The sequence below is a fragment of the Erpetoichthys calabaricus genome, chromosome 3 (assembly GCF_900747795.2).
Source record: "Erpetoichthys calabaricus chromosome 3, fErpCal1.3, whole genome shotgun sequence".
In the NCBI taxonomy this organism is placed as follows: domain Eukaryota; kingdom Metazoa; phylum Chordata; class Cladistia; order Polypteriformes; family Polypteridae; genus Erpetoichthys; species Erpetoichthys calabaricus.
Genome location: NC_041396.2, coordinates 278,482,234 through 278,504,679, shown reverse-complemented (window position 1 = coordinate 278,504,679; position 22,446 = coordinate 278,482,234). Strand labels below are relative to the sequence as shown.

The window sequence follows — 22,446 nt, the reverse complement described above, 5'->3', positions numbered from 1 at the left end:
ATCATCTACAGATTCAGAAAGTATCCAGACTTTCACTTTATGTACACATTGAGTTTTAGATTTGATTTTCAATGGATAAATTTGCCATTTTTGTCCATCAATCTATACTCAATAACCCATAATGATAAAGTGAAAACATATTTTCAGAAAGGTGTGCAAATTTATTAAAAATCAAAAACTAAAATCTCTTTCATAGATTCAGTACATTGCAGAAGCCCATTTAGCAGCAATTCCAGCTTTGAGTCTTCTTGTTGAGTCTCTATAAGTTTTGCACGCCTGAATTTGGACTGTTTATCTCATTCTTCCTGGCAGATCCTCTCAAGCTCCATTAGATCAAATGGGAATTGTTTATAAACTGCCATCTTCAGGTCTCTCCATAAATGCTCTATGGGTTTAAATCTGGGGCACTCAAAAGACTTTTCGTGTAGCCACTTCAGTGTTATCCTAGCTACTGTATATTCTTGAGGTCATTATCAGTGTAAAGATTAACCGTCACCCAGTCTGAATTGACGTGCACTCTGGAGCAGGTTTTCATTAAGGACCTCTCTGTATTTGGCTACATTCACCCTTTGCTAAATTCTGACCAGTCTATCTGTTCCTACCACTGAGAAACACCACATAGCATGATGCTGCCACCACCATGCTTCATCGTAAGGATGGTGTCAGGCACATGATGAGCAGTGCCTGGGCTTCATCAGACAAAGTACTTGGAGTTCTGTCCAGAACGTTTAATTTTTATCTCATCAGACCAGACTTCTTTACATGCCATTTGGCAAACTCTAAGCAGGCTGCCACATAGCTTTAACTCAAGAGTGGCTTCCATCAGGCCCCTCTGCCGTAAACACCTGATTGATAGAGTGCTGCTGAGATGGTCATTCTTCTAAAACGTTATCCATTCCCAACAGAGGACTCCTGAAGCTCTGTTGGGACCTTTGTCACCTCTCTTACAAAGGCTCTACTTACTCATTAACTCAGTTTGGCTGCATGGCCAGCTCTAGTAGGAGTCCTGGTGGTTCCAAACTTCATCCGTCAAAGTTGGTTGTAATTGTTTATTTTGTTATTTATTTAATCTAATACAAATTTGCCCATAAAAACTAGTTGTGCTACCTGTTCAGGACAAGTTAAAATCTCAGTACTCAATGTAAACCTCAGTGTTAACATCTGCAGTGCACCATGCAATGTATTAGTCTCTGTTATATGTCATTTGGTAGCAAAAGAAGTGATAATGTTTGTGATGTGCCATCTGTTGGAATGACATATGCAACGCATTACTAAAAATGTCTGTGATGGGTAATTTTTTGCTATGACAGGAGGCATGGCAACTGGACAGACACATGGACATTCTTCCTTTTATTAAGGTGGATTTAAAAATCCCTAGTCCTTAGGCCTGCTGGACATCCAGTCCCTCCATGGTAACCATAGAGTGTGCAGGCAAAATTGTCCCAGAGTGTGCCATCCATGGATTTAATGGGATCACCTGCACCAAAGTGGGAAGGGTACCCATCTGAGCTGGACTACTAGAAAAGCTTTAACCAACATTGTCATGCAGATCTTTTCTTTAATCACAGATAATTAAAGTGGCCGTGTTATGAGGTGTCTTTTTTCTTCTCGTCTCTGCCAGAGTTGGATTTTTACCGTTAAAAATGATTTTCACTCTTTGATTATATATTGCTTCTATGGAATGAATTATATTCTTGTTAACTTTTGCCCTTAGCACTCAGGAAAGGCATCTGGCTGCCAAAATCACACCGAAACCTATACAGTATTGACCCCTCATAGAAGTGGGAAAAGATAAAGAAGAGAGCATTTTAATTAAAATCTCTTGATCTGTGACCCAGTCCTGCTACCGCTCTTGGATAAAGTCAAGTATCGATTAAAAAAAAAAAAAACTAGTATAATCTAGACCAGCAGACCATCGGACTCCGAGGGTTCGTTTATTAGTAATATGAGAAATGTCTACTAATCACATACTCCTGTACTTAACTGTTGTCAGACATGTGTGCTTGGGAGACAGCTGGAGGAACCAAACAAAGGTAATTCCAAGCCAGGCCCGGGGGTAGCAGGCGGGGGCACAAATAATGTATCTTGTTATCTTTGCAGACCGAATACGGGAAATCCTGCCCGAGTCCGATGACGTCACTTCTGGCTCCGACCACAAAGGTGTCACTTCTGTTTCTGGACATGATGACGCCACTTCCGGTTCCCGTTACAAAGAGACCACTTCCAGTTCTGGTCCCTATGACGTCACTTCTGCCGACCTGCCTTAAAACCCAGACAACCATATTCTGTAATCAGTTCTGTTTTGGACTCGAACCTGTTCACTATTCTGCAACATATTTACCCTTTTGCAGCCAGGGATTAAGTATATGGGTGGTTGCTCCAAACCTTTTTCTGTGTCTCAAGGCCAGTGACGGCTCGTAGCTAAAATTAGTGGGGATGCTGCTCCAGAAAATTTTTAGCCTTTGTTTTAAAATTGTGTAAAAGGAAACAAACATGTATAAAAAGAAAATTTATTCAGAAACTTGATAAAATCCTAAAAGAACAAAATTAAACATTTCTTACTTACTATATCCTAAATTATAACAGTTCAAGCTTGATCTATTCATTTAAAAATGAAATCAATTCTTCTTGTTTTAATTTATGCGAAAAGATCAATAATTTACCCCTTGATCTCTGGATGACAACTGAGGAAATTTTTCTCCATTGAAAGCAGGGGTCGGCACTGTGGGAGTGACAGTGCTCTCTCTCCCTCGCAGCCTCACAAGCTGCTTCCTATGTGCGCATGCGCACAACAGCCAAACACCACGCTACTGGAATTGTGAAGCGCACAGTTCCATACAAAGATTTTTGTATCTTTTTCATAACTGGGGGATGGCTGCTGACATTAAGCTTAAGGATTATATATTGCACATGTATAAAGAAAGAATTAAAGAAAAAAGGACTCATTATATTAAATGTTATCGATAATATCAAGTGGAAATAAGGGGTGCTGCAGTTCCACAGTGCCTATACGCGAGCCACCACTGCTCAAGGCTGTTCACTTCACACTATGTATTTATGAAGTGTAATCAATAGCTGCAAATCAATCATTTCCTTCCTGGTACAGCGGGTATCTCTTAGAGTGTGTCAGGAAAGGTATTCTTCCCATTCTGAACTGGCTTTGTGAATTTGACTTTGGCGTGAATGATTTTGGTCTATTTCTAATTACATATAGTTACACCAGAAGCAAGACCTCGGTTTTGGTAGCACTGTCTAATGGTGAACTCCTAAGATTGCTGGTTCACTCCTTGCCATGGACTTTGAGACCCTGAGTGAGTCAGTTAACCTGCCTGAACTCCAATTGTAGAATATATCAATGTAATGAATTGTTCTAAATCTCTGATTGCAAAGATTCTTGGGATGGTGTTCACTGGAAAGGTTCTACATATGAAAACCATAGGCAGCACCATTAGAGAAGAGAAGAGGACATTGAGAGTAATTTCTGCGTCTATGCCATTTACGTCAGCCTTGAGTCCATTCTGTCCTGTTCATTGGGTGACACTGACGTTAGATTTTAATTGTCCAATGACACTCTTTTATGTCCACTTCTCAACTGCAGACACCCTAACTTCCAATAGGACCACCACAACCTTCTCAGATAACATGTCTCTTTGTAATGTAACACTGACAGGACTTGAAATCACCCGCTGATGGTAAGAACCCCCCCCCCCCACACTCACCATTTGAGCATCAATTATTCCTGATAGCTTGCTGGAAAACTTCTCCAAACAATCCTAAGGAAAGAGAAAGAAAATAAAAAATGTCATCTCATTGAAGTTTACAGCATGGGGCCTAGCGTGACCAAAGCCTCCCATCATCCCTGAGTCTCAGGACTCTTATCACTTTCATCCATTTTTTAAATTCACCTTCCACCTGTGCCATTTAACAGAAGGTGTTTGGCAGAATCTGCGCAGAATTACACCTGAAGATGGAGGGGCGAGCATCCGATTTAAAGCTGTGTAAATATAAAAAGAGTTTAAATTGGCCCCATATGAGTGTCTAAGTGTGTCATGACCTATACTAGGTCAAGGCTAAGTACTGGCAACCCCTGACCCTGGTCTGGATAATTGGGTTAGAAAATGGGCGGATCATTCAGTACTGCACACTGTTGAAAAGAAGGGCAAGCTAGTGCGTTAGTTAGTTAAAAAAAAAAAAATATTTAGAGGAACTCGACTTTGGTGTGACAACAGTGATAAAGGAGGACACTGTGAGTGGGCACAATGGCTTGAACTGCAATGCAGAACCCACCCACTCAGACACACGGAGAACATACAAACTCCAAACAGACAACAACCAGACACAGTGGATTCATAAAAGTACTCAGGCCCATCTCCTTTCCTCACACTTCATTATGTTGTAGATTCCATTTTAAACTGATAAAATTGCCATTTTTGTCCATCAATGAATACCCAATAACCCATAATGTTCTGCAAGCTAAAAGGCACCTTCCTTTTTAATTAGACATGTGCAGTGTAAACGTGATAGGCGTTTTACCTGTGACTCACAGCCTAATAACTGGCCAGCACGTATACAGTACAATATGAAATTAGAAAATCAGAAAAGTGAACACCAATGCCACGCACTGATATTATGGAGCTCTGAAATGTGAATGCGCCATTCTGATTCTTGGATGCTGGAGGTATGGCAAGGCACTGCAATCTGCATTAAGCAAAATTTGAAACTTTTTAGAGCGACAATGTCACAATTTTGAAAGATAGTATGTAAATAAGGAACTCAATTTTTACAGTCATATGAGAAAAGCAAGTAAAATCTATAAAATTATGTTGTGGTGTGAAATTTTGTATACAGTATTAAGCTGATAAATAATTTGTATGTCTTTACTTATAACTTAGACATTAGTGTTATATCATTGATAACAACAGCAATGGTTTCATGGTTAAGAATCCCCAGCTTTTAGGATTGAGTCTCTTTGTAATTTTATGACAGGGTTGGGGGACGTGCCTAAAACCAGTCTGGCAAATGATTCTCTGCAGGACTCTCTCAATCGACCCCCACGGGAAAGCCAATCTACCGAGCTGGCAAGCTTCACCTTAACAAATGGTATTGAGGGCAGGTATGAAACCATTGGGTCGCACAAGAATTCTAATGGTCTAAAGTTGCCTAAAGCCATTAAGTACCACGATGCCCTATTGGCTGTAGGGTTTGGAAAGACAGTCTATAAATTTGTTTGCTTTACCCCTCCCTCACTCTTATCTTACAACCATCACCATGAAGGACCATCTCTCTGTCACACCACTGCCATGAGGAGCACAACTTGGCAGCCATATTGAGACAGGCATGTGGCCTGTTCTGAAGAAAGCTCTCCAAAAATGATGACTTAACTAGAGACATTTTAAGTAACTAACAAGTCTGTGTGCCGGCTGAAAATACACATCACCATTTATCAGGTTGTATGGCTGCCAATATTCACTTGTACTTTGCTTATTATTATTATTTATGAAAATTATCAATAATACATTATTTAAAGTGTAACTTAACTCGTGCTTGTCTTTTACTACATCTAATTGCCTGAGGTTATACATGTAGAAGAGAAGGTGGGGAGAAGTTATATGGTACAATACTTTATAAACAGTGGTAAGTCTGTGAGATTTAAGGCATTCTGACAAAGGCTACATATTAATAATACAAAAGGGGAAAGTACTCTACCAAGACAAAACAAATGATTTTTGTTTAACCTACTGCATGTGGACATCTTAAGTTTTGACCTTCATTTAAACTGTATCTATAGATAAAGGTGATATAATTGAAAAAAAATATAAGTTGACCTTGCAATAATGTATTCAATGAAGAATAAACAGACATGCCACTTCCATCTGTGGAAAAAGTAAAAGGGCAAAACATTCACAAAAACAGGTCCTAGAAAGTACAAAATCCCAGAATCATGAAGGGAGACTGGGGCAACGTAGCTGACCACACAAGCTGGGTGGTTTCCTCCCATTTGTCAAACATTTTCTGTTGGGATCACTACTTGGTGCCATCTCAGTTTCTCCTATACCATGCCGCACTGCTCTGTGGTCTCAGCACTCCCAATTTCTTGAGCCTTAGTTATCCACCAATCACAGTGCTTGATGATTCTAATGATCTGATTGGTTTTACAGAATCAGTTCACAGGCACCGCTGCCCACACTGCTGAACTGGATAGGTTGGCTTGGGTTAGAAAATGAACAGATAAGACATACAAGGTGGCGTCAGCTAAGCTGCTCTGTTCTTTAGTGAGACCAGGATATATCGGCATAACCAAATTAAGCACTGGGGACAGCACCTTTAATGAGCTGCAGTAATGAAAGCTTGACTGTGTGAGGGTCCATCCTCCAACACTTGGGTTTTCTCTCTGACTCCCCGCACCAAGTTATGGAGTTGAAATCAATAATGAAAGGTGCACACAGACACAAAATTTACCAAGATAATTGAAGCTCAACCTTTACTTTACTTAGTGCCATTAACAGCATGCATGCCCCCCATAATGACCACTGGGCTGGTTTATATGCATGTATATGCATGTGACTGATCAAAAGGCACTTTACTAGGTGAACAAGATTCAAATACACCACTAGCAAACAAGAAGGAAGACCCTGGAAATGTACAAGAAAGCTGCCAGAAAAGAGAGCACCCATACTTACCATGAGCATGGCATCTTTCTTGGAATGCTGGGACAGCTCGCGGATGCTGGTCACAAACTGCCGACTGTTGCTGCAGCAGACGCGGTTCGACTCCAGCACAACGTTGTACTGCTTCACTAGCTGCAAGAACAACATACATGCATCAGGGGCTGGCACAAAAGGGCACCTCAACGCACTTCATACTGTACTTGGATAGAGACAAAGGTGCCAACCTAATGGCACCATGGTCTGTTAAAAGAATATACTGTAGTAAGTATTATTTAACATTACCAAACCTACTTGGTTTCTGCAACCGATGCTCACCCCAACAATACTAAATTAGATTTAGCTGACCAGACTGTGGACAGATAGATTACATGGTACATAAGAAGTGGCACAGTGGTTAGTGTTGCAGTCTTTTACTGCACAAACTACTGTAGAAAGAAGGATGTATCCAAGAAAGGTAATGTAGTACATCTTCAGGGGATAACATAAGACAACAAAGGAGATCTTGATATGCCATTCGTATTAAAACATTAACAGTTTCCCGTTAGACTAGTTTTAGCAAAGACAATTAACAAATCACAGAGCCAAACATTCGAAAAAGCTGTTTTATTTAATAGATAGAAAGGAACGAAATGCAATCATGGGCAGTTATATGTCGAGTGGATGCAAATGTAACACTTCACATGAAAATTAAAATTTGTTAAAATTGTACAGCCACATCCCCATACATGAGCGGCAGAACTGCAAAGTGGATAACACGTAGTGCTGGCCAGGGTGTTGGCGAGCAAAGTGAACAGGGGGCAAAGCCCTCTAGAATATATACAAAATTGAATTTCTGTCAGTCTCTGTATTCAAGCACCATGCTAAAACCACAGCACCTACTTAAACAAATCTTTGCGGTTACTTCCAGTATAGTTTAGCTTTTTAAAAGATTCTTATGTTTGCTGCTCAATAACTTTTTAATGGTTAATAGTATTAAAAATCTGCTCCCTCTTTTCTAAATGCCCATTTATATAACAAACAACAAAGTTTCCATTCAATTTTTTTCTAGGGCAAAAAAAAAAGCAAACAAATGGTCCATTTGTGAAGAGATCCGTGCTTGAGCTGCAGTGATAGAAGTCTTTTGAGATGGTGGGAGTAAGGGGGGGTACACAAATTCATGGGGATCAGCCAGGAGCATTTTAATAACATCTCTATTATTACTGAACTGCTAGAAAACACACACACCTCTGGTCCTCCAAGGCAATTACCAGTAGGGGTTGTCATTCTTATTCTTCCTATCCTTTCTTCACGCTCAGCAGATGTCGCTGCTCATCTTTTCCTCTCTACCATGTCATCCTGTTGATCAGTTTTCCTATGCAGTTTCCCATAAGAAAAACGCGAACCACCACACCTCTGCAGGTTTGCCACCAGCCAAGTGTTGGACTAAAAAATGACAAATGTTTAGATCTGCTTTTTATTTATTTTACGCAGGACAAATGCCAGGGGATAAATACTTTTGCTGGGCACTGTATGTGGCTTTTTATGTTCGTTTTCTTTCTTCTTTTTTATAAAACCTATGCCAATGCAGGGTTATTGTTGATGCACAAATCAAATTAATTTTCCTATATGGGATAATAAAGCTATAGTTGAGTTGAGTTCAATAATACAAAGTGCTACTTCTGTTTAATCTTCATCCTGCCACAAGTGCCCTTCGTCTTAAAGCATTAACTGGGTAGCTACAATACTAATACATTATGAGACACTTTGTGGTCAGGGTCACATATTTCAGCCATCACCCCAACTCTAATGCTCCATTGTATGCCACAGATTCTTTTAGCTACATCCACATCTTGTGCTTGTAGTGACACTATGAGCTTCTTGCATTTACCTCATTCATAGGCATTTTAGGTTTAAAAAGAACCCGCTGAGTCTGCAGTTTTCACATGCAGAATCAGCGCCTTCAATTCACTGTTTTGATTTTTGATATATGGGCATCATGCCTTTTTTCTCCAGCTTCAGTAAAATATCACCAAGACATCACATTTCTCAGAGTTTATGCACGTCAAATATCTAATTGTACATCACAAGCGGTGCTTCTGAGGGTGTGAACTCCTCCTGCCCTGCTTGTGGCCACCCTGCTACTTTAGCTCGGCACATATTTAGTGAGACCTGTCTGACCACAGCCATGACTGACTTTATTGTGTGATGTTACTGGGTTCATAGAAAAAAAAGAGCACAATGTGAGCAAAACCAAAAGAAAATCATCACATTGATTATACTTCTGACACCTACCTGCACAGTGTGCTTTTATCGATCTATCTAATAGTGCCTTCCATATCGATCTGTTATATAGTGTCTTATCTAGCTATCTCTCTATCTAATAAAGTGCCTTTCACATCTTTCTATCTATATAATATAGTGGTTTTCACTTCACTACATTTGTGTGCATTTCAACAGTTTCTCGTTGTTCTTTTTTTTTTTTGCCCCATATTGTATAGAACTTACTAATAGCTATTTTGACTGTTGACTCCAACCAGACTGGTTGCAATAAATGTGCTCTGCTATGGACTATTACAGTGGTCTCATCTAGTGTTGTTTCCTATTTAGAACCCAATGCTGACTTAAGATGCCCTTATTTTGGATTTTGAAGGTAAAGCAGGGCACCTAGAAAGCATCCACATGGGCACTGGCAGAATGTGCAAACTCCAAAAAGATGGTGACTGGGACAGGATTTGAACTCTGACTCCTAGAGCTGTGAGGCAGCAGCACTTCTCAGTGTGAGTTGTTCCTCTCAATAGCATAACTGGTTTATTTTTTCAGGAGTTTGTTAACAGCTTGTATTCATTGCTCAGAGAATTTCCTGGCTGGCAGGGTGTGCTCTTGACTGGCTCACTCCCTTACAAGTGTCAAACTGTAAGCAACACAACCCTGATAAATCATTACTGAAAGAAAGAAAGAAAGAAAGAAAGAAAGAAAGAAAGAAAGAAAGAAAGAAAGAAAGAAAGAAAGGGTAGATTGATTCAACATTCCAAAACATTTACAAATCATTGGGCCGCCCTACAAGTATTACGAGGCAGTGCCAGTTATGTTTACACTCACTGAGCCGGTTATTAGGAGCAGCTGCACACCTGCTTACCCTACAATGATCTAATCAGCCATTCATGACAGTAAATCAGTGCAGCAAATCATGCAGGTACAAGTGAGGAGTTCCAGTTAATGTTCACATCAAACACCAGAATGGTGATCTCAGTGATGTCCACCCAGGGATGATCGTTGATGCCAGATGGGCTGGTGTGAGTGTTTCTGTAACTGCTGATCTGCTAAGATTTTCATGTACAGCAGTCCAGTGAGCAGCAGTTCTGTGGACAGACATGCCTTGTTGATCAGAGAGGGCAGAGGAGAATGGGCAGACTGGTAGAAAGGCCCCTGGTAACTCAGATGACCACTCTGTTCAACTGAGATGAACAGAAAAGCCTCTCAGAATGGCCAACACGTGCTACAACAGCAGAAGACCATGTTGGGCTCAATGTCAAGAACAGAAAGCTGAGGCTGCAGTGGACATGGCCTCACTAAAGCTGGACAGTTGAAAACAGGAACTATAAAGCCTGGTCTGATGGATCTTGATATCTGCTGAAGCTCAGAATTTGATGCCAACAGCATGAATCCATGTACCCAACCTGTCTTGGGCCAACAGTCCAGGGTAGTGGTGGTGGAGTAAGGGTGTGTTGAATGTTGTCTTGGTGCACTTTGGGCCCATTAATACTAATCAATCATCTCCTGAATGGCCTATCTGAGTAGTGTTGCTGACCATGTGCATCCCTTCATGGCCACGCTTTACCCATCTTCTAATGGCTACTCCCAGCATGATAATGCACCATGTCACAAAGCAAAAGTCGTCTTAAGCAGGTTTCCTGAACACAACAAGGAGTTCAGTGTCCTTCAGTGGCCTTCGCCTTTGGGATGTGGTAGAATGGATGATTCGCAGCAGGAATGTGCAGCTGACAAATCTGCAGAAATGGAGTGATGCCATCCTGTTGACATGGACCAGACTCTCAAAGGAATGTGTCCAACATCTTGAGGAATCCATGCCATGAAGAACTGAACATGCCCAACGAGACCCTACACACTTCTGACATAGTGGTCCCACGAATTTGCTCAGTGAGTCTCCAGAATACAAGTTCAATAGTCACTGCTTCCTTACAGCTCCAGAGTCCCAGGTTCAGATTCCAGCCTGTCTGTATGGCATTTATGTGCCCAAGGGCTTGGCTTGTCTGTGTGCCTTTTTCTCGTGAGACTCCAAGAGTGGTGCTTATAAAGCTGTCCTGTTGTGAGTGACCGAGAGTCTCTGTGCTCTACAGTGAATTGGCTCTCCATTTATGGTTGACTCCTGCCTTGCACCCATGAAGCTTCATATTTGTTTCATAATAACATCTGCTTGAGAAATGGTGATGACTGCTGCTTCGTCGATCCAGCATCCTGGGCCCAAATCCTATGCCCACATGTTGTCCACGTACAGTTTGCATGTTCTCTTTGTGTCTTCTGCTGGGTTTCTGTTTTGAATTCCCACTTTCCCAAAGACTTGCAGGTTTGATGGACTGGCAGTCCCAAACTCGTCTGTGTGTGCGTGTATGGGTGTGTGTGTGGAAGGTGATGGACTGGGCCCTAACCCAGGACTAATAACTCGCTTTGCATCCAGTACTGCTAGAACAGTTTATACCCACAAAAACAACCATGTCCTGGACTAAGTGGGTTTCAGAATGAGATTTAAAGAATACAGATGACAGCTGATACCTCTTTGCTTAATCAAAACCCTTGAACCCATCAAGCCTTAGGGTTTGGTCAGAGATTCCACACCACTACACACCTTTTCCAGCCGAGTCTCCAGGTCAGTCACTTCTCCTTCCACAGTCTCAATGGCGGCCCTTAAAAAAAGAAGGGAACACAGTTTTAGCATGGCGTTCACTGAGCTGTTTATACATTGATGCCCAATAAATAACTGAGCAAACACGGACAGCCGCAGGCCGTGTCCCCAGAGCAGTGCTGTAAACATGTGGGCATGAGATGGGTGGGAAACAAGCGGCCAGAGGAGGTGACGGTGCCCCAGTAGTGATGTAGTAGGCAGGGTGAAATCCAACAGGTAGTGTCTCTGTGTCTCCTGGGGCCTGTCGTAGCTTTTAGAGGATTTTAAAACTGTAGAACATTCTGGGACCTGTAGGGGGGGCTCTAATTGAATCATTTTTCACTTGGCCTATTTTGACTACTCTGTGACTTGTCGGGGAACCCTTATTGAATGGTTTTCATTTGCTCCACTTTTATTACAGTATTTCTTAACCTGCAGAGGGCACTCTCAGCTCTTTCACTTTGTTCAGTTTGACTGCTCGGTGACCTGTAGGGGGAGCTCTAATAAAACTGTTTTCTCTTGGCCAACTTTGAACAGTATTTGACCTGTAGCGGGAAGTTTAATCGAATTGTTTTAACTTGGTCCATTTTGAACAGTCTGTGACCTGTAGGGGGAGCATTTGTTGAGTCATCCTCACTTGGTCACTTTAACTGCTTTATGCCCTGTAGGGGGAAATGTAATGACATTATTTTTAACATGGCCCACTTGTAACATTATATGGTCACCTCTTATAGAATATGTTTTACTTGGCGCACTTTGAATAGTCTGTAACTTTTAGAGGAAGCTCTAAGTTAATCATATTCAAATGCCCACTTTGACTGCTTTATGACCTATAGGGGAAACTGTAACTGAATCATTTTCAATCAGTCTATTTTGACTGCTCTGTGATCTGTAGGGGAAGCACTTACTGAACCATTTTCATTGGGTCCACTTTGAACATTATGTGGCCTGTGGGAGAAGCTCTAATAAAATAGTTTTCACTTGGCCCATTTTGAACAGTCCGTGACATGCAGGGGCAACTCAAGCAGAATTGTTTTCACTTGGTTCAAATTGACTGCTCTGTGACCTGTAGGGGGAGCTCTAATTGAATCATCTTTACTTGGTTCATTTTCACTAGACTGTAACCTGTAGTGGGAGCTCTAGTCGAATCCTCTTCACTTGGCCCAATTTGGATGCTTTATAATCTGTAGGGGGAGCTGTAAACTAAGTGTATCATTTTCACTTGGCCAATTTGGACTGTTCTGTGACTTGTAGAGCGACCCTTATTGAACTGTTCTCATTTGGCCTAGTTTTATTATTTCTTGACCTACAGAAAGTGCTCTTATCTAATTACTTTCACTGGGTCCAATTTGACTGTTGTGTGACCTGTAGGGGGCGCTCTGTGAATTTCCCATTGGGATTAATAAAGTATCTATCTATCTATCTATCTATCTATCTATCTATCTATCTATCTATCTATCTCATAATCCTGTTTTCTCTTGGCCCACTTTGAACACTCTTTGACCTGTAGGGGGAACTCTAACTGAATTGTATTCACATGGTCCATTTTGACTGGTCTGTGACCTGTAGTGGGAGTATTTATTAAGTCATCTTCACTTGGCCACTTTCAACTGCTTTTTGACCTATGGAGGGGAGGTTGTAATTAAATAATTTTTAACTTGGCACACTTTGAACAATTTGAGAGTTATAGGGTCAGCTCTTATATAACATGTTTCACTTGGCCCATTTTGAATAAATAGTCTAACTTTTAGAGGGAGCTCTAAATGAACCATTTTCACAAGCCCACTTTGACTGCCTTATGATCTGTAGGGGAAACTGTAACTGAATCATTGTCCATTTTGACAGCTCTGTGACCTATTGGGGGAGCACTAACCGAGTCATTTTCATTGAGTCCACTTTGAAAATTATGTGGCCTGTGGGAGGAGCTCTAATAGAGTTGTATTCACTTGGCCCATTTTGAACAGTCTGTGACCTGTAGGGGGAGCTCTAACTGAATCCTCTTCACTTGGCCCACTTTTGAATGTTTTATGATCTGTAGGGGGTAAGCTCTAACTGAATTATTTTCATTGGGTCCATACTGAACAGTCTGTTGACCTGTAGGGGGAGCTCTAATTAAATCCTCTTCACTTGCCCCAGTTTTGATGCTTTATAATCTGTAGGGGGAGTTGAAAATGAATTGTTTTTCCCTTGCTCCATTAAAAACATTCTGTGACCTGTAGGAGGTGCTCTAAATTAATCATTTTCACTTGGCCTGTTTTGACAGCTCTGTGTCTTGTAGAGGGGACTCTTATTGAATTGTTTTCATTTGGCCTACTTTTATTATTTCTTGACCTAAAGTAAGTGCCCTTATCTAATTACTTTCACTTGGTCCATTTTGACTGTTCTGTGACCTGCAGGGGGAGCATTAACTGAATCATTTTTATTGGGTTCATTTTGAATAGTCTGTGACCTGTGGGGGGAAGGGGGGGGGGGGGGATGGGGGGGGGGCTCCAATTGAATCCTCTTCACTTGGCCCACTTTGGATGATGTTTTATAATCTGTAGTGGGAGCTGTCAATGAATTATTTTTCCCTTGATCCATTTAAAACTTTGTGACCAGTAGGGGGAGCACTTATTAAATCATTTTCACTTGGCTCATTTTGAACATCATCATCTACTACCAGGTCTGTGCAGTGGGGGTGGGGGCTCTTATTGAATTATTGCATATCAATTTGAGATAGATTAAAAAGCCGAAATGACCATGCAAAGTGACACCAAGGTCTTCTTCTCTCAGTCTGCGGACTTTCCTATACATCAGCTTAATTAATTAGACCCCCGACATGCTGGTCTCAGCACTCTTGCCCCTCTAAAGGCATCGCCTGATGTCACAAGCACTGTTTCCACATTTTGTAAGCTTCATGGTGCCCTCACATGATGAATACTGTGTGCTAAGCCAGGCTCCCTCCATTCCAGAAGGTGAGGTCTACATATAGTGTAGCATTTCCCATCGACTATTAGGCTGCTGCACAAAGCTGCGGTCACACTCGTTTCCTGTCAGTTTGACTTGAGTGAATGTTGCATCAGATGCAGCGAGGATAAGAGCAGCACCACCTCCTGCTTTATATTTACAGCCTATCTCTATACATCCATCTGCCCATTTATTGTACATAACCACATTTATCCAATGCAGCATCATGGCACTTATGACAGCAGGGTAAGGTGAGGCACAAGGAAGGAAGCAGTCCTAGAATGGATGGCACACTCACCCTATGCCAGTTCATGCCACCAATAAACCTCTTTGGCATGTGGGAGGAAGCTGAAGTTCATAACAAAATCCACACAGATATGAAGGGAACAGGAATTCATTATCCACAGAGAAAGCGTCCAGGCCAGAACTGAATGCACATCACATGACATGAGACAGCAATACTATCCAGCGTGCCACCAAACTAACTCTATCTACAAATCTGCTACAGAACCACATGTCTAGAAGTTTGGTTTATAGAAAAAGCCACAGCATATCAATGCAAATCTAAAAAATATATAAATTATGCTGAATGTGCAAATGAAGGCAGTGTGAAAGGAGGGAAAAACAGCACCACATAGTGGTTAGAAACACAATGTTCAGTATGTTCAGAAGTCCTTCTGTCCATCCATCGATTATAAAACCTGCTTCATACAGTTCAGGAACATAGGAACTGGAGTCTATTCTGGGAGCACTGGGTGTGAGGTAGGAACCAGCACTGGACAGGGTATTGTGGGGCAGAGTGAGTCACATCACAACAGTTTAGCGTCGCCAACTAAATAAACATCAAGTCTAGGAAGCACAGAGACACAAGGGGAATGGGCAAACTCCATACAGACAGTGATTTGAACCCAGGATGTTATATCTGTGAGGCAGAATATCTAACTGTGCCACCTGAGAAACTAAAGAGCCTCTCTGAATGATCTCCGTCATTTATTCATTTATTTGGGACAATAAATAAAACAAACAACATCAGGTGGACCATCACAGGTCTCCTCTCATCTCATCTGCCCAACTGCTTGTCCTGGTAAGGGTCACGGTGGCAACAGGCCAAGCAAATCAGCCCAGACATCTGAGTGACATCACCCCTTCGGTGTGTCCTGGGTCTGCTGCAGGGTCTCCACCCAGAGACAGTCTTGTGTAAGTTCACACTTCACAAGAACTCGCTCAAAGTTCAGTTCACACAGATTAAAATGAATAAATTCACGTTCATAGTTCACCATTTGAATTTTGTGAGAATAAATGACCCATGAGTTTACTTTTTTCAAATTTGCATGCCTTATCCATCTTACTAACCGAAGGTTGTAAACCGGATATGGACGCAGGGCGCATCGAGGCGCATGCGCACTGCCGCACTGCACAGAAAACACAGAAACGAGAAGGTTGTAAACAGAATGTCACGCGCACTGCCGCACTGCAACGAGCCCGCCACCTGTAAACTAGACTTGCTCTAATCCACTGTGCCAGTAATGCAGATCATATAACGGTCATTTAGTTTGGCACCCGCCCCAGAGTCCAGAGTCAAATGCAGCGGTGTCCCAAAACGCTGTGGCGCCCGCCCCAGAGTCAAACGCAGAGACTTCCCAAACCGCGATGGCTTCCCGGAGTCAGTAGGTTGTGCCCAAATAACACAACGTAATGCACCGTGGCGCCCGCCCCAGAGTCAAACGCACTGGCTTCCCAGAGTCAGTACGTGGCGCACAAACAACACAACCTGTGAGCTACACTTGCTCTAATCCACTGGGCCAGTAATATAGATCACATAACGGTCACACACTCTAGCCCAGCGGCTTCCCACACTCAGTGGCTGGCGCACGAACACCACAACCTGTGAACTGAACTTGCTGTGCAAGACTCTGCCAGCAGTCGGTGTCAGCACAGGCAACGGAATCACGTCTCCACAAAACGACACCACTTTACTGCAGAAATGCTTATGTAGTTAAATGACATTTCCCCAGACGCACCCACCCTCCATGATATGTCATCCATCCAGATGTCGGACGGAACAGAAACTGATTGCCATTCTTGGATTTACGAATAAAATACAATAATTATGAAGACTTTTTTTATTTAAATACACTTTACTGAGTTATACCCAGTGTCACAGGAGGCTGGGGGACAGACCCAGCCGGGACGCCTGGAAGGACCGGGAGGTGGTGTATTCGTCCTCCGGGCCATGAGGGGTCAACCGCCCTGGATCAGGAGAGGACCACGGGAGAGGAGCAAGGAGGCTCAAGCCCGTTGGGGCCCGTGGCCATTGCCAGGGGGCACCCCGAGCCTCAATGAACCTGGGAAACGTTCACTTCCACCACACCCAGGAAAATGGAGGAAGATCCTTCCAGGGACGCCCGGAGTGCTTCCGGGTGCAACAGCAGCACTTCCGCCACACCAGGAAGTGCTGCCAGAAGGACGTTATCAGGCACCTGAAGAACATCCGGGTGGAAATAAAAGGGGCCACCTTCCTACAATCAGAGAGCTGGAGTCGGGAGTGGGAGCAGGACGAAGCTCCCGTGGAGAGATGAAAGGCGGCCCACGGACATTTAAAGAAAAGCCTGGATTAGGGGTGATTAGTGCTGGGAGCACTGTATGCTGTGCAGGACTGTGTGTATTGCTGGTGAAAATAAACATGTACTTTTATAAAGATGTGCCCTCAATCTGGTTGTGTCCGGGCATGTCTCACACCAGCAACAAACACATATAGCCATATATGCTAATATCCTTTCGGTCAAAAAAAAAATAAAATTAAACAGTTGCAAGTATCCATATAAATTACCACTCTACTTCCAACCATGTGACACAAATGGTGACTCTGGAGCCAGTATGTTGGTGAACTAACCCCTATTACACTGTCGGTCAAAATTCACGTATTGCATGTCCAATGGGGAAAAACATAAAATGGTCTTGCAAAGTCTAGCGTTTTCCTAAAAGCGAAAGTGGAGATTCACTGTGTGATCGTGTCAGAGGGGGTGCAGCTTAAGCACAAGCAGGCAGACACGGACAGTGCCTATTTGATTTTACGTCATTTTTTCTGAATACAAATAAATGGCAAAAAATTCGTATGAAATAAATATTCGCAAAAATCCACTATTTGTGCTTATCCGAATACCGCATTTGGATTCGGCTCCACCCCTACATTACAGGGTAAGGCCAAATGTTTAATCTGGACCTAAACCAGATCGAGAATGTTACATAAAACTGAACTCGCTCACGTTCAAGTTCTTCACTTGCAAACACGTTACGTTAAATTCATCGTTCTTAGAAAAATGAGCTTGTTCAGTGAACACGCTCTTTTCAACTAGTTCATGCACAACATTGATCATACCAGAGAGATGTCAGGAGCAGCTCTAAGGGAAATCCACCCATAGGGGGTGATCCTGATGACATGCCCAAACCATTTCAACCAGCTCTCCTCGACCTGGAGGAGCAACAACTCTACTCTGAGGCTCGCCTGAGTCACTGGGCCCCTCACCCAATCATGGAGTGTCAGCCCAGCCACCCAGGGAATAAACGTAATATCTGCTACTTGTACTCCTGATCTCATTCTTTTGGTCATTACTCACAGCTCATGACTATGGGTGAGGACAGGGATGTACTGTAGATCCAATGGTAAACCGAGAGTTTTGTCTTTAGACTCAGCTCCTGCTTCATCACCATAGACTGGTAAGGTGCTCGCAGAACAGCTGCTGCCTCTCCGCGCTAGTCAATATAACACTCCCTTTTTCTTTCACTCCCTGCATGGAGTTTGCATGTTCTCCCCGTGTCTGCATGGGTTTCCTCCAGGTACTCCTGTTTCCTCCCACAATCCAAAGACATGCAGGTTAGGCGTATTGGCAATTCTAAATTGTCCCTAGTGTGTGCTTGGTGTTTGTGTGCATCCTGCAGTGGGCTGGCGCCCTGCCTGGGGTTTGTTTCCTGCCTTGTGCCCTGTGTTGGCTAGGATTGGCTCCAGTGGACCCCCGTGACCCTGTAGTTAGGATATAGCGGGTTGGATAATGGATAGATGTAAGGTGAGAATAAAAACCTGTTTTTAACACAAAAGGTATTGAATGAAATGAGAATTGCACTACCTGACTTGTTGCATCAGTGACGTCATGTCTGTTTTCTGTGCTCATGCATGTTTAGCAATCACACTGTTTTCCGAATCCTAGTGAACTATGCCCGGGCACACCTCTTTGAGCGAGCCAGGGCACGGTACGGTTAGCCTGGCATGGAGTGATCACACTAGTCAAACAAACAAGACTTTGGGGGGTTACATGCAGACAAACATGCTCAGGCACGGAACGAATTGCCAGTGTGAGTACACCCTCAGACTATAAGAAACAAGATTCTCTGGTCTAATGAAACCAAAATTTGTGTCATATCTGGAGGAAACCAGGCACCGCTCAGCACCTGTGCAATATTATTGCAAAAATCAAGCATGTTGGTGGCATACTGGGAAACTAGAATGGAGTGAGCAAAAGATGAACTGAGTAAAGTACAGAGAGATCCTTAATGAAAACCTGCTCCAGAGCGCAATGGACTTCACTCTGGGCCAAAAGTTCACCTTCCAAAAGGTCAATAACCCTTAGCACAAAGCAAAGTCTTAGGGACAACTCTGGGAATGTTCTTGATTGGCCCAGCCAGAGCTCAAACTTTAAACCAATTGGATATCTCTGAAGAGACCTGAAAATAGCTGTCCCTCAAAGGTCTCCAGCCTGACAAGTGCTTCAAAGGGTCTGCCAAGAATGATAGAAACTCCTTAAATGTGGGTGTATGAAGCTCACCGTGTCATACCCAAGAAGTCTCCCGGCTGGAATCACTGCCAAAGGACTTTCAACTAAAATACTGAGTAAAGGGTCTTAGTACTTGCGTGTGCCTTTCCTAATTATGTGTGGGCTCCAAAACATCTCAATGATGATCAATAGAACGTGATGCACCTAAGCCACATTTCAAAAGTTATAGAAGAGGGTTTGAATACTTGTGGTCAATGGGAGATTTCAGTTGGCATTGGCAAAAATTTCTAAAATCATGTTTTCACTTTGCCATTCTGGGGTATTGAGTGCTGCTCAACATGGGAAAAATGAATTTATATGATTTTAACAAAAGGCTGCCACATAGGAAAATGTGAAACGAGCAGTGGGGTCAGAATACTTTCTGAAGGCACTGCATAGTCCTTATGAAATCAGCTCAGGGTCATGGTAGACTGGAGCCCATTCTGCCAGCACTGGCCACAAGGCAGGAAACAACCCTGGACAGGGCGCCAGCCTATCATTGGGCACACTTGCTGCGTCCTCACTTGGACGTCTTTGGAGGTGCGGGATTAAGACTGGAGTACCAAGAAGGACAAACCACACAGACATGAGGAGAATGTGCATGGCATGGCATGTGAACCCAGGACATTGGATCCATGAGGCAATGGGCATGCCACTGTGTAAAGCGGGATATTAGACTGCCATAGCAAAAAAGGACACAGTGTAAAAAAAGGCACTGGCAACTGCGGGCAGATCCATCTGAAGGTGGTGGGGATCAGAGCCTTGTCAGTCAGCATCAGGCACAAAGCAGGAGCCATCCTTTTAGGGGAGGCCATTACACTAATTATAAGAAGTCTGACAAACAAGGGCCATTCAGTCAATTTTTCACTTATTTGGTTTTTGTGATAGCAAGCTTGTCCCACTACCCCATGTAGATACTTTTTGATGATTGTCAAAGGGTTCCATTTCAATTGCCTGTCTAAGTAATTTGTTTCAAATTCCCAAGAATTTTTGTGTGAAGCTGTGCGTCCTGACTTCGGTCTTAAATGCAATTTCCCTTAATGTCTCTACTAGATGCCCTTGTGATTCACAATTTCCTCCAAACATTCTGCTGGAACAACTGCCTCCGAGGGACTTTCACAACTCGACTTGATTTTCTTTTGGAAGACTAGGGGGCTCCACCCCTTATTCGTTTCACTTGCCAATCACCGGGTGGGTGCTAAATGCTAGCCACTTCTCGGATCTGCTGCTCACGTATGGTGGATGCAGATGTACAATTTAAACAAATTGTTATTTTCATGGAAATTGTTACATATGCATAATAGAACTAACTACATTACAGCGAGTAATTAACCATAGTTAAAAATAGTAAAACATTATAATTTGAAAGAAAATTATGTTTCATGTTGCATTAGAGGTATTCGTTGCGTTATACATTTTCATTCTTTTTGACTCTGAAATTAGCACGCAAATACTTTTTAAACTTACACTTTTACTGTAAAACTTCAGTAAAAACAATTTTTTTAATTAACTTTTCTTCGATATTGCATTGAATTTTGATTCTGTGTTTGGACTTGCATCATGACTACGCAACATATAATTGCCCGTGAGTGAATATCGTTTCTTTCTCTCTAATAAATAAACCGACTTTTTCAAATGTTTGTCCCTATGATTTGTTAATTGTCATAGCAAAAGCTATTGTAATGGGAAACTGTAAACGTTTTAATACGAATGGCATATCAAGATCTCCTTTGGTGTCTAATGTTATCTGCGGAACATGTACTACATTACCTTTCTTGTCGCCTGGTAAAATGTTTCATGTCATTCCCGTGTAACCGAGCGACAATTTTCGTGTTAATCTGTTTGACTTCATCGTTTCTCTGTGCTAGGACTGCCCGTGTACTCATTTCTTCTGTTGCTAACCCTTCGGGATGAAATTCATCCATAAGATTTCGACATAATAACTCTTCTTTTATTGGGAAATTAAAGTGAGGAAAACGTAAAAATTATTAAGAGCTGAGAGTGCAGGAACTGTGTCTGACAAAACCATTCACACAAATGAGAGGTGAGTGGACCGTGGGTGTGGTTATAAATGGTTGAAAGGAGGGCGGGACTTGACAAAATCTCTTGGCAGAAGTCTCGTCTTGCAGGACTTGAAAAAGTCTCGTCTCGTCTCAAGATTTTCTTCATTATAATAGAGAGAATTAAGTGGATAGTACTGGCAAGCTTTGTTGGGCTGAATGACCTGTTCTCGTCCAGATTGTTCTAATTCCGTAGACCTGAATTTTTCAAGTCCGTGTTCCAGTCTTTTTGTACAGCACTCTTGACTGAGCATAGGCACACAGTGGTGTTACAAGTTCACAGGCAGGTAAAAGTCGAAAAACTGTACAAATTATTAATCACATAATGAGCCCATAAAAAGAAACAAGTTTGTTTAAACAAAAGGGTTGGGTTCACTTAGCAGTCGTCTCTGTTCAGGACTAAAACCCCCTTTACCCTGCCACACTGACGTGACCCAGTTCTGATTTATCACATATCTGGCACAGACTGGATTTGGTGTAAACACATAAAAAGCACATTCAGATCAGATACAGGTTGTTTCGTGGACCACAGAAAGCACCTGAGGTAGGTGGGCCGAGTACACAGGGAGTGCCCCGGGAGACTGTACCAGTGATTATATTCAATCGTAAAGATGATTTGAAATTGCCACAAATCAGAACTCTGTATTGGCATCAAAATCTAAAATACAGCTACCTCGTCATATTGTGGACCGAAATAAACGTCTACCAACTAGAACAATGAAAAGGTACTAACTCCACCTTTAGTCATTCTCTTTCATATCGTATCATATCTTGTATTGTATCATATCATATTCTGAACAAGAGTGACCCAGCATGCACTCTACAAAAAAACTGTGGTTCATTATTTGTGACTTACGTACTGTAGTTCTATAGGCATAATTTGCATTTGTTTTACTTGCTATTTTTCTTAATCTGTATGCCAAAAACAAGCAGCGATTGGTATTGTGAACTTGTGCTGCATTCCATCTGATGTGGGGAGTAGGAATTTCTGAGTTCCTACTTTGAATTTTCAGCTGGAACCTGAGACTGGTCTATCAAACCAGTTTGTCCGACTTCAAATCATGACATCGATCCAAAGTGAAAAC

At 42.3% G+C, this 22,446-nt stretch overlaps 1 protein-coding gene across 2 annotated transcripts in view; it reads right to left on the bottom strand.

Moving 5' to 3' along the window:
- Nucleotides 1-22,446, bottom strand: part of acap1 (ArfGAP with coiled-coil, ankyrin repeat and PH domains 1) — a 205,037-nt gene that overhangs the window by 84,669 nt on the left and 97,922 nt on the right. For both annotated transcript variants that reach the window (XM_028798404.2, XM_028798403.2), the window contains exons 2-4: nt 11,512-11,569; nt 6,681-6,800; nt 3,720-3,773 (exon numbers count right to left, since the gene is read on the bottom strand). In XM_028798404.2, coding sequence (XP_028654237.2) covers nt 3,720-3,773; nt 6,681-6,800; nt 11,512-11,569 — 232 coding nt within the window. The remainder of the gene's footprint in view (nt 1-3,719; nt 3,774-6,680; nt 6,801-11,511; nt 11,570-22,446) is intronic.